We start from the raw sequence: 22,750 nt of genomic DNA, 5'->3' as shown, positions 1-22,750 counted from the left end.
AAAGAAGTCACAAGAGAATGCCATCAATCTCACTGAGTAAGTCTCTGCAAGTCACTGGTTTCTACTGGTCTCTTCAATGAAAGCAAACAGTCTCCCAGAGACAGGTAACATGGAAGGCTGTTGGGCTTCTTCCAAAGGATAGGATTAGTTTCTAGGAAGACCCATATCTTCTAGTATGTCCTTATCAGACAAACTTTTTGAGAGAGTCAAAACATTTTTGTGTATCTCTTTTTGCATTAGCTTCTTCTCAATTTCTGGCCTTAAATGCATTGCGTAGTAAGGAATAAAAAGAAACATAACTACCAATACATATTGAACTTTGGTCTTCTGTGACTAATGCATGTAACCTGTACGCTCAGACTCCCAAAGCCATCACATAGGGATATTATTAAACACAGCTCTAAGAGCAACAACACAACGGTACAAACTGGTTAGTATCTTCCAACATGCCTCATGCTGTGCTTTTTCTTTAACATTGGTGAAATTTGTTGGGTTTTAATTAACATATAGTAAACACTTACTCTTTCTATGAGGCTATTTGACATACTGTAATGTCTTTATACTTTGGAGTCAAAACTGTCTCGGTGTAAAAATTCATTAAGTTGCTGCTAAGAAGTTTTACTGAAATGTGGCAGTTATGCTGCTTCAGAACAGCAACCCCTGAACTTTGTTTTTCTATAAACAGTCCTTATCATGGTTAACCACGAGAAAGTAATTCTGAAGCAAAACTAGAAGTGGATTTTCATATACCAAACCAAAATATTATTACTGAAAAAGTTTCACACCATTTCCAACACCCACCAGCAACTCAATTCTGTCAGTCTCAGCAGTACTGCAAGTTTGTGGCTGTCAGGCTGCAGTGAGCTTTCCTAGGTTCCTCACCAGACCCAACTCAAATGGAATTACAAGACACTGAACTAATGATACCAGATAGCCATGCTGAGTCCTAATAAAAGTGACTGCTTTGGGAGCAGAGATAAGCAGTTGTGAAAAACTTCTGCAGAGTTCCCCAAGCCATACCCTCAGCAAGGCAGGCCCCAAGGAAAGTCATATAAAACCAAAAAATATTATTGGTACCAGGATGTGCAGACATTTCGTATTGAGAGACAAATTACTTAATGGTCTAACAAACAACTAAGTATTCAAGGATTCAAGGATTAATGTAATTTCTTACTGTACTACTAGTTGCTGGCACACAGACCCATTATCTGTTATCAGTTCGTTCAGTTTTAATTCAAGGTGAACTTTTCCCTGGAAAAAAGAAAAAAAAAAAAGAGAAAAAAACATTTTTAAAAGCCTTTACTTTAGAAGTAGCAATTAGAACAACAATATAGTTTAAAATTAGAAGCTATTTAAGGTAATTCCAATATATCCACTTCAACCAAATATCTAAAGCACATATCTTGCAATTACAGTAGGATGAATGCATTTGAACTTCCAGAAAAAATGTTAAGAGAGAACCATGATCCTCAACTGCAGACAGCACATGAATTGGTTAAGTCTCCACAGATTTAACACACACATAAAAAATATTCTTTTCAGAATGAGGAAGTACCAAGAGCAAAAGTCCCTCTCAGCATTTTTGTCCTAAGCATGGGACAAAACCTTGAAGAAACAGACAATGAATTTATGAGCATTTCAGGAGAAAGTTCTAAAATTACCTGGGACTCTGAAGGCAGTTTGGCATATTTAGAGAAGTAGAATAGTATGCGGTAGCCTAACCAGCAACATTTAATATCCCACTGTGAAATCCTGTCCATCACACCACACTGAAGATGACTTAGCAATATATTATGCATCCCAGTACAGCTTTCAACTACCTCACGAGTGTCTGCCCGTATACTGTTGGAACAGTAAACACAACCTGAAAAGGTGGCAATATCTGCCAAACCGGGCTTCCTCCTTGTCTTTTTCTGACATGGTAAGATGTGTTAAGAAAAAAAATCCATAAGTGATGGCAAAGTGTGGATTAACTTCAGAACTCAGCAAGAGCCAACCTACTTAACTCTCACAATAAAAGGCTCCAGAAGCTCCAAACCATGACATGCAACTTTCTTGGGAGGACCAAAATTTGGTACAACCACCTCACACCAAACATCTAGTGCCTAAACAACACTGCTACTCCTTTCAATGCCTGACTATTCATGGTGGCTTTCGCCTCTAAGATATCCACGCACTGACAGTGTCTTGCCTCTAAACCACGTTCTTAGTATTCTTGGAATCTGTCCATTTGAAAAATGGAACATCAGATGACACTGGTTTGTCCACAGTTATGATTCTTTGGGAAGGGACCTGGAAGAGAATTTTTAAGTGTGGCAAAGAAAGCAAGCTGCAATCTCAACTGCAGTTTTGCTGTACAATACTAAAATGGAAGTTAAACCCTTAGCTGACCTTGCACACATTTCTACAGCACTTATGTTTTGACATAAAACTGAAATGTTTTTATTGTAAATCCCCTGGGGCAAGGGCTGTGTTTCTCTCTCTGTACGTCACATGGGAGGAGAAATGAAGTTCTTCTATAAGGAAGTTTTAAATGTAACTACTTCGGGATGCCTGCCAAGTGTTTTGCTAACTTACCACATGGATTGAAACGCAGGTACATTAAGAAAATATTTGTCAAGCAGAGAAACTCAATTACATAAATAGATTTACAGGATAAAAACAGAATACTGAGAAGCAAGCCCAGAGCCTTACAAGGCAGTTTTTGAGTGACAAATGAAACAACCATCTTAGTAATATCTATTTGTAATAGCTCACTTAACTAGTTGTAGGAGGCAGATCTTGTGAATGGCCTAAACATCTTCCTTTTGCTTTAAAAAAAAATCCCAAAACCAAACATACATCATGTGTTCAACACTGATCAGTAGGAGTAAAACAACTAATCTACTGCTCCTGGGAACTATCTGTAGATGTAGTTTGTTCAAAACTCAGCATCATGATGGCTACAGTAACATGACTCTAAGAAAGTACTTCCCTGGCATGTATGGAGAGTTTTGGGTACATTTTTGTTGTTTTGTTTGTTGAGAGCAGTGCAATGGTTGCCTGAAGTGGCTGATCCACAGATCTATATCAGAGCTTTTGACATTATGTGCAACCAGGTTTTAAATGCGGTTTTAGAGATTGGTTTTAGTTCAAAACATGAAGAGAAATCAGCCATTCTTATAGAATAAGCAAGCAACACACTTCATATGAACAGACTTTTCATCTGTAGATCTCAGGGTTGTTCAAAGGCAGGTAGGTACCATTTTAACCAATTTACAAATGGATTAACAATTTTCAGGTAACTGAATAGAGGAAGATGGAGCGGTTGATCACATGGTGAAGATTCACATAGTAACAGAGGAGCCAAAACAAGAGCATCCAAATCGCCAACCTAAACTTCCGAACTACAGAAACAATTTAGTTAGTTTTGTTTTTAAGAACTGGTCTGCATTTTAACACTGTATAACTCACAGCTCCAATATTTTAATCTTTTCCACACAACGAAATGTTACAAGTATTTATAATAAATGCAAGTTTTCTAGTTTAGTAAAGCTCTTAAGTGGAAACTGGGCTTGCAACTGTCTTATAAATACTTATGCCAACAGGTGCTCATATACTGTGCTCACCAGAATCACACTACTAATTGTACCACAAGTTACTTTTGACAGTTTTCTTCATAAAAACTTCTCTCCTTTAAATTCGAGTATTCTTTCATCTGAAGCATAGCCTACACTTGAGGAAGGTATTGAGGGTGGTGGTGGGGTTTAAACAGAGCTAGAAATGCTAACAGCTATTTTCCAGCTCCTCTCCCAACATCAGAAACTCTAGATTAAAGTATTTCTCTTGAACTCTGCCCTCTTCCTTCCACTTCCCCTAACTCAATGCAACAAATGTTGCAACTGAACTATTGGATTTGTAAGAATCATCTTTATGCAATACACACTATGTTAACATCTAAGTAGAAGGAAAAAAAAACTAAGCCAAAGTTAGAGAACTTTAACCAAAACACCAAAATAACCCAGGTTATCCACTCAGAACCATCTTTGGTAAACTGAAGTCCTTGCAGCATATGGAAAGTAAAACTCTGCAATACTCCCCAAATTTACAAAATATTCCCACCACCTGAATTGTTAATTGCGTGCTTACTACAAAAAAAGTCTCTACATAACAGATACAGGTTCTATCAGCATCCATCAGCTTTTTTCCAGCTTTCCCATTCTACATTAGAGCAAACATGCATCATATTTCTGAAGCGTACTACGTCTTACTGCCTACCAGACTGAGCTCATATCACTATGGGATGGCCAACAGTTCCATGGTATATGCATTCAATTCCAATAATGCTGTGAGGTTTACTTTACCTAGACCTTTCTTCTTTCCTAGGGTTGGAGATCTGAGCCACTAAGAATCTACAAGGTGGCTTGAGGCTCCATCTCCATTTTTTTCTGAATTTGTACACTCTACATGAATATCTGGAAAATCTATTAGGAGTACATTATTTCAATGATAAATCCTATCAATTTTAAGAAAGGGAACAGTGAGTGTTAAAGTTACTGTCAAAAACCTTGTGTGTAAAAGTTTTTGACTTTATCAATGTATTTCACAAGCATAGATCAGGACACTACAAAATGTTTCTTGCTACAAATAACAAAGATCAAGGACACATTTAACAATATGACCTTGTTTCAAACCACGTAAGTGAAGATTTAAGAAGAAAGAAAAAGGGGGGAGGCAAGCAATCCTAACAATTTTACTAGCATGCTGAGGCTATCTGTATTCTAGAAAATGTGAAGATTTTTCTACATAAATGTAACAAGTTCGCACCAGCTGCAGTTAAACATGGTCTGTTCCACTCAACTCTTCAAATGCTACTTTATATATATTTGCTTAGTATTCCCACATTCCTGTACGCTTTTCAAGAACTACAGGAGAAAGGGAAAAGTTTTAAGAAACAAAATTATTATCCATTCATAATATTGTAACCAGCAGCAAAACAAAAAACCCAGCTAAGATCTAAACATAAAGCAGATGCTTTCCAAAAAACAAAGTTTTGGGGTTTGGTTTGGTTTTTTTGGTTGTTGTTGTTTTGTTGTTTGTTCGTTTTGTTTTTTTTTAAACACACTGTCAGTGGCTGGGGAGAGGCCACTCTCCTCCCATATACACTTGAAAGAAAATATCCATCACCCTTCTTTCATTCACATTAACTCAAGCACACGCTGCTTTTACTCTGCCTAACTTTTAATCACCTCCACTTCAGGTTACCTGTTTGTAGAGAGCCATAGAATCAGAACCAAAATGACTGGTCTACAGCTTCTGTATGAGAAGTGGATTGTGACCCTAGAGAAGTCCTAAATTTATTAAAGTAAGGTGGTTTTAAAAAAATGACTTTTCTGTTTATTTCCCCACTGCCCCAGTTCAGTTTTGGTTTGTAGGAACTGGCAAGTATAATTCTTGGTAATTCCACAAAAGACAAAAATGTTACATTTAATGGACTTTTAAGGCCCTCTAGGAACTACCAAATTTACTGATGAACTCAAATGTCTTCCAGTAATACTTTAATTTGTCCTACAAAGGTAGAGCTGAGAATTTCCCCTACAGGCTATAAGAACTGATGAATTGTAAAGAAAAAAATAAATATATATAAGATATGCTTATTAGTAAAGACAATGACAGTTAGTGCCAAAGCACTTATGACTTTGTTTGGATTTTGTACATCTACAAGCTGTATACCACAATACACAATATGCACCTCCACCACTAATGTACCTGGATATACAGGTTGCTCATTATACCAAAGTTAGCCTGTATGAAAAATAGATGACTAGTACAAAGAAACTACCATTTTCTTGAAACAAATGAAGATTTAAGAAAAAAAAAAAATCCACCTCGAAAAAACCCCAACCATGCAAACTGCAACATGTCCCACATATAGCCAAGGATTGCAAAATACTTCTAAGCCATTTTATTGCCTTGTATCCATTGTAAGTTCTAGAAAGCACTCACACTGAGGGAACTAGAGGAAAAAAAATGTCAACCACATGTACAGTGTCACACAGAAGAGCATATCCGAGAGCAATTTTTTCCCCAAAAAACCATTACCCAGCTTTATAAACCTTTGTGCACTTTTTCTGCACATATACCATGTGAAAGCCTGCTATTTTCAGCCATGTCCCAACAAGAACCTTTGGAATCTCCTAGGAATACATTTCAGTATGGTATGCCACATCCAAACCAACAAGATTACAGCCAAATCTGGCAGAGGGGAACTGGTCTCAGTTCTGCTCTGCAAGTTTCATGGAAAAAGGACACAGGACAGAGGAGAAACCTACCCAAACGCCCTAACTCAAGCAAAGATTAACATGAGGAGCACACACCTTAGCAGAAAAGGTCATCCTTTAAAAGAAGCATCATGCAACAGAGTGTTTTATAGATGTCCCAGCCATGGAAAAGTATCAGTAAGGGTTCATTACCAATATGTAAGGAATTGTTTAATGCTATTAATGGAACATTTTAATTGAATTTTCATACTTACTCGGGTAGTATCATGACAAAAATTAATCTTTTATTCAATACATTTTTATGACAGAGAAAAAAAATATGTAGCAAGCATGACAGTATTTAAGTCAAAGCAGAAACTGCATTTCAGTTTCTATCTGGAAAGGACTTTCCAGAATATTTAGAGTGATTAGATGAAAGAATCAGAAGAATGAGACAACTTGCAGATAGACTAGAGATGATCTGTGGGTCCTTTGCAACTGAACTATTCTATTATATTCCATCCTAACTGAATGAGGACCAATTTCCAACAGATACAGAGAAAGTGGTATTCAGATGTTTTGAAAATCTGTCTTCATGTAAAGCAACCACAGGTCCTCCTATATAACCAACAGCTGCAGGCTAAACTTACAGCTCATAGATGATTAATCCTGGAACATACTGTGACTTTTTTGGGGAATTCTGTGCACATTCACCTCTTGTAAAAATATACAGGATTCTCCCTACCCAGAGGGATTTCCAGGTTACTAGAAAAACACAAACACTGCCAAGTCCAAGAATTTTGCCCTCAGGCAAATCTGAAAAAAACTATTAAAACCTAATAAATTGTTTATCACAGTAACAAAGCTAAGAGATTCTCAAGAAGACTGTTCTGTTTTTTCTCAAACCAAAAAAAGATTTGCTAGAACTTCTACAGCCACCTCATCTTTATGTATTACTATAACAATCCTGTCAGAAGAACTTGAACCACAGTCCAAAATACAACTCTGAAGTGCAAGTTCTTTGATACTGAATGCAGAAAGTATTTCAAAATAAGATAAATGAGCACAGCACAAGTACCTCTAGTTTTGGAGACTTGAACCATTTCATGCCATATAATCAGTTCTCTCAGATATACCAAAACCGACTCAAAAAAATAAAAATTATTCAGTAGTTTCCTAAATCATTCACCTCTCAAGTACATAGCTCCCCTTGCAAAGATTTTAGACACTAAACCACCGTTAAGGTATTTCTGAAACAGTTGCTTTAAGTCTTCTGCTAGTTTTAAGTATCATCAGAAACAATACAGCTAGTTTAGAGGCATAGAATATGCATTATTCTCTAATCAAGCTGAAAGACTCAGCTGTCTCACAAGACTTAGACAACGCTAACCTCCATCTGCTACAGTTCAGTGTAAACTTCTACTATTACACACACTTATCTATATTTAATTTAAAAATGCAAATTTGCTATTTAATAGTTACCTGAACCTCTGAATTAGAATCGACAGGTTGAAGCATAAACCAGTTCTCTTTTCCTGTGTAGTTGCATAAATCTTCTTTTTTGATTGACACCTTTCCTGGGGGAGGGGGCAGGGAGAAATAAGCATAAATATAACTTTCATCTGAATAGGACAAATATTTAAATAGATTTGAAGTTTGATTTTTGTTTAAACTTTTATGATGCTATATGAAAAGCTTATGGAAACAAAGCACATTAAGCATGAGTAAAGCAGAAAAATAGTTCTTATAAAGCCAAATTAAGTTAATGACAATGTGTTATCTTGGATATCCATAAAAACAAGATTAGGTAAAATAAAGAACACACTTGTGGTTGGAAATAACATAATAAAGATTTGAGAGAACAGTGATGGTGTTGAAGAAGGTTTAAATAGGGAACTGAAGGTAGGTGCCTTTTACTCGTCTCACTGCTGTTTGGAAAGTTGCTGTTATACCAAATTATCTGGCATCCTGGTGCAAATTATTTCCTTCCTCAATTCTAGTCATGTGAAGGCTTCTTCCACAGCAGGCTGACTGTTAGAGCTTTACAGCAACTATATCCAAGTAGCAGCTACAATAGAGCCATTATTAATGGGGGGTGGGGGGGGTGCACGGGAAATCCACTTCCTGTAATTTTTCACCTAAGCTACATAAATTGCTACAAAATGCTTTACAAGTAACAGGTTGCACCGAGACAAAAATGTAATCTATACTGTCAGGAATTATTCCACTGTTGCAGTTACTGTGGAATTATTCCACAAAATTCTTGACAGACCTACAGGTAGTAACAATTATTCAAATATTCCAGTAGAACAGAAGTAGAGAAAAATCAAACAGAAATTAAAAAAATGTACGAAGATTATAATTATAAGACTATAAAATGTCCTATTAGTCTAAAAAATAAACACATTTTAGTATAATAGAATAAAGCAAGGAAACAAAATCCTGCTTCTCAGAATTTAAAGGAACATTTAAGTGCACTGTTTACTGCATTTTGAAAAACGCATCACTGTAATAACTGTATCCTCAATATTACAGAGAAGGATACTGGAAATAACCAAATGTTATGCCAGATGTAGACAGTAACCCAGAACTTACCTATACGCAGATCTTTTTGTAACACACTTTTATCATAAATGTAGAAGGACAGCCACTGGAATGTTCTGGGAATCTCAAAGTAAAACTCTTCCCCAAAATAAGGGCTGAAAAGAAAGACTGACAGTTAAGACAGAAAAACGCTTTATGTAATTTTTATGTAAGACAAACATTGAAATACTACATTTTTACTGCAGTCCCAGGTCGTGGCCTTTAGCATTACACTTGTCTATCATCAAAGCCATCCACAACCATTTCATTACAGGAACATACAACAACACTGCAAGTTAAAACTTCATGAGAATGCCTTGCATATGTTCAAAAAAAGGAAAAAAAAATATCAGAGTACACACACAGGAAGTGCTGTCTCCTCTACAATTTCAACTCTATTTTTCTGTTTTGAAATTTTCCTAGCTGATTCTCTAACCACCCCATATGACTTCCTGAGACACAAGTTTTATGGTTTTCTTTTTTCATTCAGTACAAGATTAAATTATATTAAAATACAATTTATTAATTACTTCACTAACTGATATTTGTTTAGCTAACTTCCATGTCAAATTTGATGCTCAAAGATTCAGACCTGTAGAAAGAAACCGTAAGTATTAGCAACTATAAAACAGAACAGTGAGAGAAATGTTAACGTCAAATATGCACATTATCCCACATACTGAAATGGCCTCCACATTTCTCCATCTCATCAAGTCCAATATAATGTTTACAGTTCACCCTACTTAACCGCCATTGGCACAGCCCACCATGTAAAAAAAGACTCCGGGCTCCTCTGTGTTAGACATGGTTCACACAATGTGTTGGTTGGTATCTTCACTCAAGGAACTTTATACTTTCATTAAACTTAATGAGTACTTACTGATGCAATCATAGCCGGTAGTCAGAAGGCTGGATTTCAAAAGACGGAACAAAACCACAGCATTATGTGTGTCGCTGCAAGTTGTAAATTCTGAAAATCAAGCGTATCCACCAAGAAAACCTCCATGCTATTTTGTAACTACTGGATTCTTAAAGACTTAAAATACTTTCAATTACAATGTATTAACATCACCAGGGAAAAGTGTTTAGCTTCATGAAACTGATTCTAGCCTCTACTTCTTTCTACAGAAACTACCAAACTCAGAAACAAAGCAGGGGGTGTTTCTGAGAGGTGCCTGTGTGCATCCCAGTTAAGTACCTGACACTCTATGGTCACAATACTTTATCAAACTAACACAAATATGCTTATATTTGGAACAATCAGTTCATACCACTACCTACCTAAAAAGATACCAGGAAGAATAGGGTGTCATCCCCTACCCTCTTCCCTCCAAAATAATTACAAAAAAACCACCAAATGCTGAAGGATCAATAGCTCTTTAAATAAGCTAAAAAGTGAAAGATCTGATGGCTAACTTAAAAAGTGGGAAAGAACAGAGGTGAAAAATCTGGTGTTCCAAATTTCTAGAATTGATTTTTAAAAACAAGAGCTTTAACTGCAGGAACCCATTGAGTAACTTCACCAGTGAAAATGTTCCTTTCGTTCAAACACAGACCTTGTACCACAGGCTTCAAAGTAGACAAATCAGTATTAGCCTCTGCACGACACCGAGAAATAATACAAGAATTCTCATTTGAAAAATTTGCTTGTGGGTTTTCAGCTCCCCACTTTTTAATTTTTTTTTTTTTCCCTAATTTCAAAGCCAACAAATCTGGCTTTGATTTTGAGGGCTAGGTCCTTCTTGTCAGCACCACTGCTAAAGGTATAAATTCATGAGAACTACCTTTAGCAGCAATGCAGCCCTAAGCTGCCTAAATGTCCTTACTACCGTAGGTGCTGCTCATTTTAATTGGACTGACACAGTAACTCAGACCAAAAAAAGATGAAACACAGGCTTATTTTAAACTTAGGTCAATTCAGTGATATGGTTCCCGTGACAGCTATACATACAATAGTTGCACCAGTACAAAAGAGATATTACAGCAGAAAGAGCTAACAGTGGGCGAACAAGCTGGCACTGGTATCGAGGGAAAGTCTGTTAACTCAGCTTCAGTTGGACATCTTAAGAGGAGCACTAGACTACAACATACATCAACCACTGCGTGCCACTAAGTGTTAAGTCCCTATTCTTGCTGAATCTATAGTACTCCATGCATCCAGTCATAATCAGACAATTAGCCTGGGATGGAATCTATTAGCATAGACTTCCAAAAACCTATTTGGCAGCCATATCCTACAGCTAAAGAAAGGAAACTTCACAGGTATATCCCACTACCTCAAAAGAATAATCAGCCACCAACAGTCATTATTTAGACCTCAACATTACTGAAGTCTCAGATTTGGCAAGAGCGAGCAGGTCAATAGTATGAGCATAAATAGAAGGTGCTGTTTTATTCCTGTTGATACATTTTTCCTCACCTAGGTTAACACCACTGCCTTATGAATTAATAAATGCTTATTCTTTAGCAAATTATGAGGCACAGAGAAAATCTAAGGCAAATACAAAGGATTATTAACAAAATTCTCAAATTCTTAGGTGGACACAGAACTGGCTGAAGGGGTATAAGATGTTATAGCAAAGAGGAATAATTAAAATTGAGAACTTACTCAACCTGTTCTTCAAGGATTCAGTCAGTTTAGTACTTTCATTTGTGACTTTGATGCAAGAACTTTAAAGACTGTGATGGATACAAAATTAGAAGATCGTGCTAATTCAAGGGAAGACCAGACTGCCATACAGGAAGAACTGGATTACAGTAATACAGAAGATGTAATTTAAGTATGTGACATACTCCTTTGCTCTTCCCTTCTTTGTTACATTAAACTGGCAGTTCTATGATGGAAACTGACCAATGCCCCTAGATCTGTCATTTGATAAAAGCAACAGTTACATCAACAAAAGTATTATTTTTTGCTATAACCTTACATTCAAAAAAAGTTCTATTTGAAAAAAGAAACTTCATTTAAATTTAAAAAAATGCAGCATACACATGCCACAACCCCTCCCTTCCCCAATTCCTCATATTTGACCATAGATACTTGAGGAAGCTGATAGATGTTCTTTAAACTTTCCAAGGGAAAAAAAATTTCTTTCTTCAGAACCCACAGAAACCCCACACCATGTCAGGAACTATTTCCTGAGTCATTAGTCAAAATATCCTTCTTTCACTTCAGCATTAATTCATGTTTTACTAACTTTGAGAATCATTTGCTTTACATCTGCACTCAAACAACAGTCCCAGTGCTAGTGGAAGCCCAAATCTATTGCCACATTTTAGAAATACATTTCTTCATTAGTTTTCAGTCACTGTAGTCAAAGATCATTTTAATTCTAGTGATAATTACTTCCTTTAACGAGTGGATACTTGTAAATGTAAAATACTATTTACATTACAGCTAGTGTACGTTTGCAACCCAGAATACAATGACAAAATCAGACTGTGAATTACATTTGTAAGAAACAGCAAGCAAATAATTTAAAAAAAAAAACAATTAAATTTGAAGTTGTATTTATGTTAGAATTATACTGTACTACACCTTACTGGAAAGCAATTTATAAAGCTTCCAGACTAACAAGAGATCAGAGCTTTCATCTTCCCTTCCAGTCCTCTAGGTTAGCACAGTATTCTAGTGTAACACAGTAATAAGCAGCAAGATGGTATAATTAAGTTTCCGGAACAAGTGTCAGCATTTGTAACTGCATACACACTAGTAATCAAGTGTAAGCATCCAATTCTGGTTGCTGCTAATAGAGGACGACTTATTAGATTTCATCAGTTTGTATGGAATCCTACTCATGCTGTGAATCTGACTTCACACAGCCGTAATTCAGAAGATTAAGAGTTTCCTATACAGTTGGAGACATAAAGGCACCTATGGGCAAAGAGTGATTCAGAACACTGATTTTTAACGCCTAATAAAATCTTTTCAACTTAGAAAGATTTATTTCCTATCACCTGAAAAATTCTCAATTCAAGGGGAGGTTTGTGTTACTCAAGGACACGCCCCACCCCAATATCAGTTTTGTTATAGCACGATTTTTCTTCCTTTTCTCTGTAAAGTACTAGTGGCATTGTTTTCATTTAATCAAGTTTCAGGTAAAACTTCAGTACCATTTGAAAAAATTTTGATGGATTACAGGAAATTCATTTTATCAAACATTCTACTATTCAATTAATATTTCTTTTATTATCAGGTGAATTAAGTATAAAAATTTAACTATTCTTAAACAGAACATAGTCATAATGTCTGCATAAAGATTAAATGTAACAGGTCTTGTTTCTAAGCATAGTAGGAACTTTTAGGGTTTCAGTTATTAACATGTCCAAAAACAGACAGTAAAATCTTTCCTTTTAAAATATATGCTGCATTCCCTTATACCCATCAAATTACTGTCTATTTGAAGGGGAAATTTTAAGTTTCTGCTTTATCATAATATTCTTCCCTGAAGGATTACTGAGTTGAGTCTGTTTCGGTAATGCATCTCAACTGCAGTCAGTTAAATTCTGAAAAATTCCTGGCTCTGACTACAGCAGTTACAGATCAGGAGTATGGGCAAAATATTTGTTCCTGATTGCATGTATGCAGTATTTGCTTTTCATGCAGAAGCATAAGAGAGCTTTAAAACAAGGTTTTGAGAAAGTTAAATTCCCTGTTTATATCTGCCATATGAGCAGCATACTGTTCCTCACCTGGATACATCTAAAGAGACAGCTCAAAAAACACATACGAGCAATAAAACTGGAAACAACAAGATTTAAGAAAACTTTCAGGAGCTTGAACAAGCTTTCTGAGTTTTCAGAGAAATGTTTAACATCTCCTCCAGCTAACTGAAACTGTCACTGATATTCTGAACAATGCAGCTGCAAGGATGCCTCAGTATGGGTTATCAAGTGAACTCTTAAAGAGTTTTGAGACATCAAAGCACCTAAGACTCCTGCAGCTATGTTATCATGACTTTTTTGATTGTTTTTAATGCTCTGACACAGTAGCAGAATCTACAGCTAAGTGTCACTCCAGGATGGCTGCAAGCCATTCTCTGTGAGTACTGGTTATAGTTCCCAAAACAAGAATTTCAGAAGAGAATGAGGCCTATTCAGGGGGACAACCCACAGCACACAAAGCTCTTACACATGGAAAAGTTCCGGTTCTCTCATTCTGGATACAGGTTTTGCAAAACAGACACTCAAAGCAGAATTCTACCAGTACAGACCAATTGCATGTCAGAAGTAGAAAATGACATGGAGAGCAAGCATCAAGCAGATTTCTTTCCCTTGATAACAACCTGGCAAGGAAAAGAATGTTATGCTGCCCAATGGAACAGAATAAAGTAATAGTGAAATATGTTTTAGCATGCTCTGTTTTAAAAGCACCGTATTACTCACAAGACTCAATGTTGTCTTCTTTCAACTACTCTCACAATTTACACATTGCTGTAATGCTTCTGAGCAGTTGCCACAAGCCAGCTCTCATTTTAAAGAGGTACAAGCAAAAGCACGTGCACATTGATACATATCTTGTTTTTATTCTGAACTGAGGCAGTCTTGCTTATCATCTCTATTTAAAAATTAAGCTTACCTTAAAGATTTTTCAACTACCTGTGTACGAAAAACTTCTTCTTGGTCCAAGTTTATGGTACAGAAAAAGTCTCTCATTTTGTTGGGTACTAAGTGTTTGGCATCATCTGTGAACAAAAAAATGACTGTAAATACTAAGGTTGAAAAACCCACAAAACATTAGGCACAAGAATTTTACATTTTAATCTGCGTCCAAAATTTACTTTTCCATTCAGTTTGCATGCATTTACATACTCATTTTCAATTCCTAAGATCCAACAGTGTACAGGAATTGCCACATCCAGCTTCACCCAGAATGCGAGTCGATGGGAAGAGGACAGCACCCTGACTCACCACACCACTTCCTGCAGCACCTGCACTTTCCCTTGAGAGGTCTCACCTCGGGCTTGACCCTGGGCAGCCTGCTAAATCTGAGCAGCTTACAGCCTGAGTTGATACAGCATTAGGTCATAAGATCAAGACACGATCTGGTTGAGCTCATTTGGTATTTTCTCCACAAATATTATGGCTAAATGAAACTGATCAGTATGAACTTACCCATCAAATCTTTATTTAATTTTCCACTATGAACAGCTGATTTTGACTGATGTATTTTCAAAGGTTCAGCTGTGAGTACTGTTCATTTTTTCCTAACTGTCTGGTCTAGTAGAAAGGGGAAAAAAACCTACTGACTAAACGCAACATGGCTAAGAACAAGTAGAAAAGGAAGCTTCTGATGAGACAGGATGATTGACACCACAGGAATACCAAGATTTGCTGGGTATTCTGTCTAGGCTACTGCAGTAACACACACTGGACATCAGGCAGCCCTTTTTGGAAATGGGTACTTTCAAGTAGCTACAGCTAAAATCAGTTCCCAATGCTCAAATTGGAAAACTCTTCCAAAACCTGAGTGCAACAGACCTGTATTTATTTATAGCAACACTATCCTTTAGCTTTAACAGTTATTTCCTCCTGGATGTTTCCTTCCCCTATGAATGTCTTTGAAGACAACAAACAGACCCTTTTCACCTCTTATTCTGCTGAAAGAAACAAGACAAGCTTTACTCTAGTGTGAGAGGCTCTGAATCAGCAAGTAGCTTCTGTCCCTGTTCCAATTTAATTATCTTCAACACAGGCAACCAGAACTGTATTCTGCATTAGGTCTTACCCAGGACCTTTTACAGCAGCCTTCATCCTCACCTGCTACCAGAAATACCTCTCCCAATAAAATGTGGAATCAACATTATCTAGACTTCATATAAAAAATTTTAAAAAGTAATAGGATGAAAACTACATGAAAGTATTGAGTTTTAATTATTTATCACGTCTGAATAACATATCACCTCCACTTGCGAAGACCACAGCTTGAAATCAGATTTGAAGTGTCATACATATATTTATTTTTTAAAACTACAGATATGAAGCACGGTGGAGTAACCTTTATAGTCTATACTGTTAAAGACTTAAAATCAGAATTTTATTTTTTCTCTCCCTGCACTTTTGTGTGTGTGTGTGTGTGCGTGCGTTAAATAGACTATAACAGTCTTGGAAGTTAAAAGAATTCAGGCCCAGCATTGGAAAGGCTACCACAACTGTATCTGAGCAGCAAACATGCCATTTTAACAGAGACTGAACTTCGTGTGTGATGTTTTCCAAGTCAGGGATATGTATACTGATAGAAAGCGTGAACAGACACTTAACTAACTTCCGCAGTTACAGCTTGTGCTCTCAGAAGCATCAATGAGCTTTTCATCAACTTGGGTGTGGGAGAGGAGGAAGTACACATATTATTTTTAAACACCACAGTTAATGTTGACTGATTGAGAGACATGAACAAAACCAGTTTTTAATGCCACTAGACTCCAAAAAGAGACTAAACTCAAAATCATCCTTAAGAACAACTAAGGAAAACATCAATGACTGAACCTAAAATAAAAAAGCAACTATTTTATTAAAACATATGAAAGAAAATACTAAAATAAATTCATGAGGCTAGCAATATCCAGAGCTTCTGATACCATATTTTGTAATTAATAAGCATGAACTTTGTGTCAATTGACCTGATAAGATTTTTTTTGTTAATACTCTAGCTTCACCATGCTATTTTTGCATAAAAAATACTTAATCAGCACTGTAAATGTAACGTACAGTGGACTTTTAAAAGAAGTTACATTTATTATAATTTCATGTTTTCTTAAAAGTAAAATTTAAGTATTTCTACGTAATTCACAACTGTTATGTCTACTGTACTGCAGCCTTTCATTAAACACTAACTTTCTATCCAAGGGAATGTAAGAAATAGAAATTTTGAGTGAGATAAAGCTAAACTTGGGCTACAAAATAAAGGTTAAGGCACAGGCAAGTATATTGAGGTTTTTTTGGAGGCAAGGGGGATGATTCTCAGTTCCGAGTTAAAAATAACCTCGGAGTACTTGTCAGGTGAAGTACAGAGCGTGAGATTTCACATCTTTTCAAACACCTCTTTATATGTGTGATTGTGGGAGATTTTTTGGCCATATAGTGGTCCAGCTCCTCCAAGAAGCTTATTTTCTTTAAGGGGGAGGGGTGGTGTGTGTGGTGGGGTAGGGCAGTGAGAGCACAAGTCTTTGATTGATTCCATTAAGTCTTACTTTTTTCCTCAAAAACCGAAGGCTATAACGATTACATAAAACTCAGGTATGAACAACACCACCGGGTATCTGCTTCAATGTTAAGATTTTAAGTGCATTCATCAAGTGTGCAGCTCTGAGTTCTGAAGACTGCACATCTTTCACTGTTCAAAGGACGCATAGGAAAAAACTTAAGAAGTCACAGAAGCATACTGAAGAAATGTACACCAGTGTCCTCCAAGGATTTGTTGAGCAAGTGTAGGTAGCACGAATGGTTAGTCAGAAACATCAAGAAAAATCATTCTGGGGAGAAGAGAGAAATTAAACCAATTCTAGATTTAACTGGGGAACTGCCCTTCAAGCCTCTTCACAGAGGCTGTCATTAAAACTACACAGTACAATACTTAAACTTGCAGTTCAAATGGTGAAGCGTGCATGTGATTAAACAGCAGCAATAACACACTTTTTTATTTTGTATTGACCACATGAATTTACCAGTTTTAGTCAATGGACTAACATGAACCAGAAATTATTTTCACAAGACACATTTTGTAGCCTAATTCAATACGGAAGCCATGAAATGCATCACTAAAATAATAAACATCAGCCTTTTTATCTTGAAAAGATGAAAGTTCACAATTGCTATTAGTTACTTGACTTTTAAATTAACTGACTTTATTGCCACTTAGCTACTTTGGGAAAACAGCAAGAAGTAATACTATTTTGTTTTTTAAAAAAAAAAACACTTTGAATTTTAAAATATTTAGAAAATATTATTTAGGATCTCTATATAAATACCTAGTAAAACCTCACTTCAAAGTATGATTAGCTCAAACCTAAACAAAAGCGAAAAGCTGCAATGCTAATAAAGACTCAAAGCAACAGGAAATCAGGTGTACAACACTTAAAAATTCACTCTTCACATTAATGTTATGAGCAATGGAGCAACCTACCGAATTCAAAAGTTCTGTCAAACTCCCTTGCCTGCACATCATTTGTTAAATTTAGACACTACCTGAAAACATCAAGTTACAGCTCGTTCACTGTTAACAGTGCATCAGAAACTAAGCAAAAGCAGGAGGTGGGATAGATAAATGCTATTCACACCATCCTCTGTCTAGTTAAAGTGTGCAATTAGCATACATCCTCTGACAGGGACCTGGAACAAAGAAATTTTTAGAAGACGCTTATGCACACAACTGCAAAGTATGCGCTTCATAGAACTAAACATATTATATAGCAACAATTAAATACACTCCAGGAGTGCAGCAGAATCCAAGACAACCACACAGTGTTAACAACTAAGTGCAAGAAGTTTGAAAAATAATGCATCCTGAATTTTGTCAAATAAGCTCTGGGAGACGACAGAGACATTTTCCAAGTGCTCCACTAAGACAGATTTCAGTAAACACACCAAAATCAAAGCAACTAAAATCACTTATGACCTAAAAAGGTACTACTATATGTCATAAAATGAAAACAGAAGCTAGTTATACAGCTTAAAACACTACGCTATGATATGCCTAAAATGACATGATATCCATGCACCTTTGTAAAGTGCTTTTGTCATTACTATGACACATGAAAGAGCCACCAATATAAAAGAGTTGTCACAAAGCTTAAAAGATATTCAGCGGATTTCTGATGGAAACCTGCTGAAGTGTAATACCACATTTTCAAGCACCATTACAGGGTCTTGAACTGGTAAGACCAGTTCATCTTGCCTCTTAACTTGAAAACCGGAGGCAGGAAACTGAAAACGTTGGTATACTAACAAAACAGAGAATACCAGGAACTGCAAATGTGGTCCTACTCTGTTTTTTCACTGCTAGTATGTAATAGTTACTTAAGCCACCTTTAAGTATGTGCCTCAATTCTAAGTCTGTCGTGATGATTTGTATAACATCACTAACTTTAGATTTTACCATCTACTTGTGTATTGTAAAACAATACAACTAACAGTGCAGATGGTGTTTTCTAGACATGAAGAATTACACAGAACTGACATTACCTCATTACAACTACCATGCTCCCTCACGCAACACTAAATGAGTCAGTGTCAAGTCTTGTAGTAGTTTAAATGCCAACAAAGCTTAGGCACAGAAGAAATGTAACATGTTTCTTAGGCGTGGAATACAAGGCCTTGTTACAGAACATGAACTTTCCAAAATGAGGTCTGCTACTGCTAATCCCTCCAGATCAAGAGGAATTACATTATTACATTTGTTTATTATTGTTCCTTCAGAGGGGTTTCCCCGAAAACCCATCAGTAACATACTAGCAAGCAAAAATAAAACAATATTTGCTGTGCAAAGAAGCCAAAAGAGCATCTAGGGATTAGAGGGTTCGCTAACTCCCACAGCGCATGTAACTCATACCTGGGTTTTTTTGTTTGTTTTGGTTTTGTTTGTTTTACACAGTGGTTTTGTTTGTTTGTTTTACACCCCTGTTTTATTTGAAGAAACAAGCAGGTTTCAAGACACATCCTTTATTACAGCTATTACTTCCACTAATTTTCCAAATGGTCTCCTACAGTTCTTACAGGTCCACCTTTGACAATCAGCTTTTTATGTATTCCCTAGGAAGCAGGTCATAGTCATCAGCTTACTATCACTTTTGCCAAGTAATTGAACATTCAAAGATAGGATACAACTGCAGGCTCAATCCAGAACATCTAAATAGGACGATAAAACTAGTTTCAACATAAGTCTCAAGACATTTTGATTTTTTTATTTAATGCCTAATGGAAAACATTTGTCAGGTTCAAGTATTAAAAACCATAAAACTCCTTGAATGCTGTGGTTGTCCAGTGTTGAGAAAAACCTTATGAACAAAGTAGAGGAAGCAGAATGGTGTCAATAAGTCAGCTTCAGTAACTAATGTCTTAGCTCTAAAACTAACGGTATTCTTTTTTAAAGACAAGCTGACGTGTTATTCCTGTGATAATTGCTAACAACGTAAGTGCGTGTTCAGCCTCGTCTACCCAACAGGCAATCACTATCGCTAACACACTGGAGCGACAGTACCTCCAGCTACACTTCATGCAGTTTCCTATTTTGGTGACCTAGTCTTCTATTTACTCAAGACGTATCCAGGTCTACGCTGCATGATCATATTTAAGTAAACACGACTCCATCCCTCCACCAAACCTAAGCCCTCAAAAGATTTTCACAACCGTTTCTCCATCCCGCCACCACGTGCAACTCAACTTCTCTCCCTCCATTCTCAAAGAAGCCGATCAACTGCGTGAGAAAGGAAATAAACGGGTTGCATCTGAATTGTATGAATGTGTTTTGATACCCCTCCAGGAAGCCGCCGCGCATCCTGTTTCTCCCACTCGCTTTGAAGCCCTCCCGAGCCCCACCGCACTCTGCCTTCCTTCCCGGCCCCTCCTCCCCAGCTCATCCTCTGGTTTCCCACGTTACCGAATACAGAGGTATTTTTAGTCAGCACTTCCTAACGACCAAAATAAAGTCACCGGCCTCACTCCCTGCCTCCCCCTCACTCGCACACACGCTACACACAAAGAAACAGAACATTAATGACCGTTTCCAGAACGGCCCTCTACCACCGACTTCCTGCACACCAATAATTTCGCAATTGCTGCCTGACAAACAGACTGCGATGCCCGAGGGCCGGGGGGGGGAACGGGACACACACGCATTTCTGCTCGCCCGCTGACTCAAGGAAACCCTCGGAGCAACGGCCGCTGCCCGGCGGCCCCGCGCAGCCCCCGGCCCCGCCAACACGTGCTGGCCGCGCCCGCCACAAAGCCCCTTCCCGGCGCCGCCGCAGCGCGGCCCGCGCCCCCACGGGGCTCTGCCGGCCCGGCCCGCGGGGCACCGCCGTGAGAAGCTGCTGCTGCCGCCTCAGCCCCGCCGCTCCGCCTCAGCGGCCGCCGCGCCAGCGCCCGCCCGCCCCGGGGAAGGAAAGGGAGCGGCGGCGGCCCGTGCCGCGGAGCCGGGACAGGAGCGGGCACCTGAGCGCGGCGGACCCGGCCCGGTCGCCCAGTTCGGCCCAGCCCCCACCGCGGCCCGCTGCGCCGCACTTACAGATCTTCCCTCGGAGGTTCTGCAGCACCCGCACCTCGTCGCCGCCGTCCCCGGCCGCCATCGCCGCCGCCTGCGCAGTGCAGCGCGCCGCGGGGGGAAGGGAGCGGCCCGGCCCCGCCACACGCCCGCCAGCCACCCCGCGCCACCGCTCCGCCCTCGCTGGCCGCCGCCCTCGGGGGGCACCACAGACCAAAGCGGGGCGGGGGGCGGCGGGGCGCATGCGCGCTGGGGCCGCCTCCCAGCAGGCCCTTGCACGGCGGGCCCGCCCCTGTGCGGCGGCCGGCAGCGGCAGGCCCGGGCCGGCGGGACCGGGGCCAGGGGGTCGCGGAGTTCCGCCTGCGCCCCGCGGGTGCCCGGTGGCCTCGGCCGCAGCTCGCCCTGAGTGCGCTGTGCATCTGTGTGCCTCTTACGGGGGCCGCGGGGCTCTGGCTGCCAGGCGCGTTAAACGCCGCTGTTGGCCACGTTCAGACTCCTCGCGTTACAGGGCTGAAGCGAGTGACGAGGCCGGTTGCTTTGATCCCCGGTGTGCCGAACCCCGTCCCTGTGAAAAGCACGCGATGGCTTCTGGTGAATGCTCTCTGCTGTCGCTTGTTGCCGTTTGCCTGTGGGGCCACATAAGAGGTGCCATAAAACGAGCAGGAGATGGCCGAGGTCCCGGCGCGGCCTGAAGCAGCAGGTGTAGTGCTGCCTGCCAGCCCCAGGGAGCCATGCCCGCCTCGCTGCAGAGAAGGTGCTGGCGCAGCAGCAGCCCTGCCCGCCTGCAGCACGAATCCAAGCACCTTTGCTTGGTTCACATGGTTCACACCAGTACTTCTTGAAGATACACATCCTAACGCGAAACTCTCTGGGGTCGTGCTTACACCCAGAGGTCACCCCAGCCCTGCATGGGTGGTGGGTGTCTGTCTTAGGCCTGCGGAATGTACCCTGCCATGTGGCGTGCCCACCGCCTGCTCCGGGCACCCCGGCCTCCAGACAGTCTGGTGGAAGCCTTCAGCGACTGACATATCCTAAAACTGAGGTGGTTCAGCGGGCTAGAGCAGTTGTAGAAGGCAGTAAAGGACTAGAATTCTTCACTTTATGCCTAGAAAGCCCTCTTCTTCTGATAAAGCGAAGGGAAGCTTGGAAAGATTCAGGCCAGCATCTGTCATCTGTGTTGTAACTGAAGTCCTCCCCTGTGGTACTCTGACCATTTTTTATTTCTGCACAAATCTTGCCATTATTATTATAATACGGCATCAAGCCATACAATCTGACAGACAGACACCGCTGTGCCTCATTCCTTGGTGGCTCTCCCTGCACCCAGCTTCTCCCCTGCTGCTCCTTCGACAGCGTGAGGCTCCTTCCTCATCCCCATGCTCCACATCGTGGTTGGGGGAGGACAGGTATACGTGTTTAAAGGGGGTGGTGCGGAGTAAGCTGCTTCATCACACAGTAACGGGTGCGTTTGTATGCATGCAAACCCCAAATCTGCACAAAGACACGTGTTTGCATAAGACGAATTTTAACCTGTTAGGAATGAGAGATTCCTCTACAGTACGAATTGAGGATTTGATTATCTGCAGTTGGCTGTCTAGGTTGGCTGCCCTGTCTGACCAGTAGTGGCTGGTGAACCAAGGCTAACCCAGGCAGAGATGTGTGCTTAAATCAAGGGTTGCAACACTGTAAAAGTTAGATCATGTGACTAGTTCTTCCATACTCTCAAAAGTTA

General features: G+C 39.4%; 1 protein-coding gene across 3 annotated transcripts in view; it reads right to left on the bottom strand.

Moving 5' to 3' along the window:
* Window positions 1-21,225, bottom strand: part of RASA2 (RAS p21 protein activator 2) — a 51,319-nt gene extending 30,094 nt beyond the window's left edge. The window contains exons 1-5 of one of the 3 annotated variants that reach the window (XM_055817554.1): window positions 21,043-21,225; window positions 14,401-14,506; window positions 8,835-8,938; window positions 7,722-7,816; window positions 1,175-1,251 (exon numbers count right to left, since the gene is read on the bottom strand). In XM_055817554.1, coding sequence (XP_055673529.1) covers window positions 1,175-1,251; window positions 7,722-7,816; window positions 8,835-8,938; window positions 14,401-14,506; window positions 21,043-21,103 — 443 coding nt within the window. In that variant the 5' untranslated portion in view covers window positions 21,104-21,225. The remainder of the gene's footprint in view (window positions 1-1,174; window positions 1,252-7,721; window positions 7,817-8,834; window positions 8,939-14,400; window positions 14,507-21,042) is intronic. The other 2 variants (XM_055817552.1, XM_055817553.1) reach the window with 2 other exon arrangements.
* Between the last annotated feature and the right edge of the window lie 1,525 nt (window positions 21,226-22,750).

Source organism: Falco peregrinus, chromosome 12 (assembly GCF_023634155.1).
Source record: "Falco peregrinus isolate bFalPer1 chromosome 12, bFalPer1.pri, whole genome shotgun sequence".
Lineage (NCBI taxonomy): Eukaryota > Metazoa > Chordata > Aves > Falconiformes > Falconidae > Falco > Falco peregrinus.
This window is presented reverse-complemented; position numbering and strand designations above follow the sequence as displayed.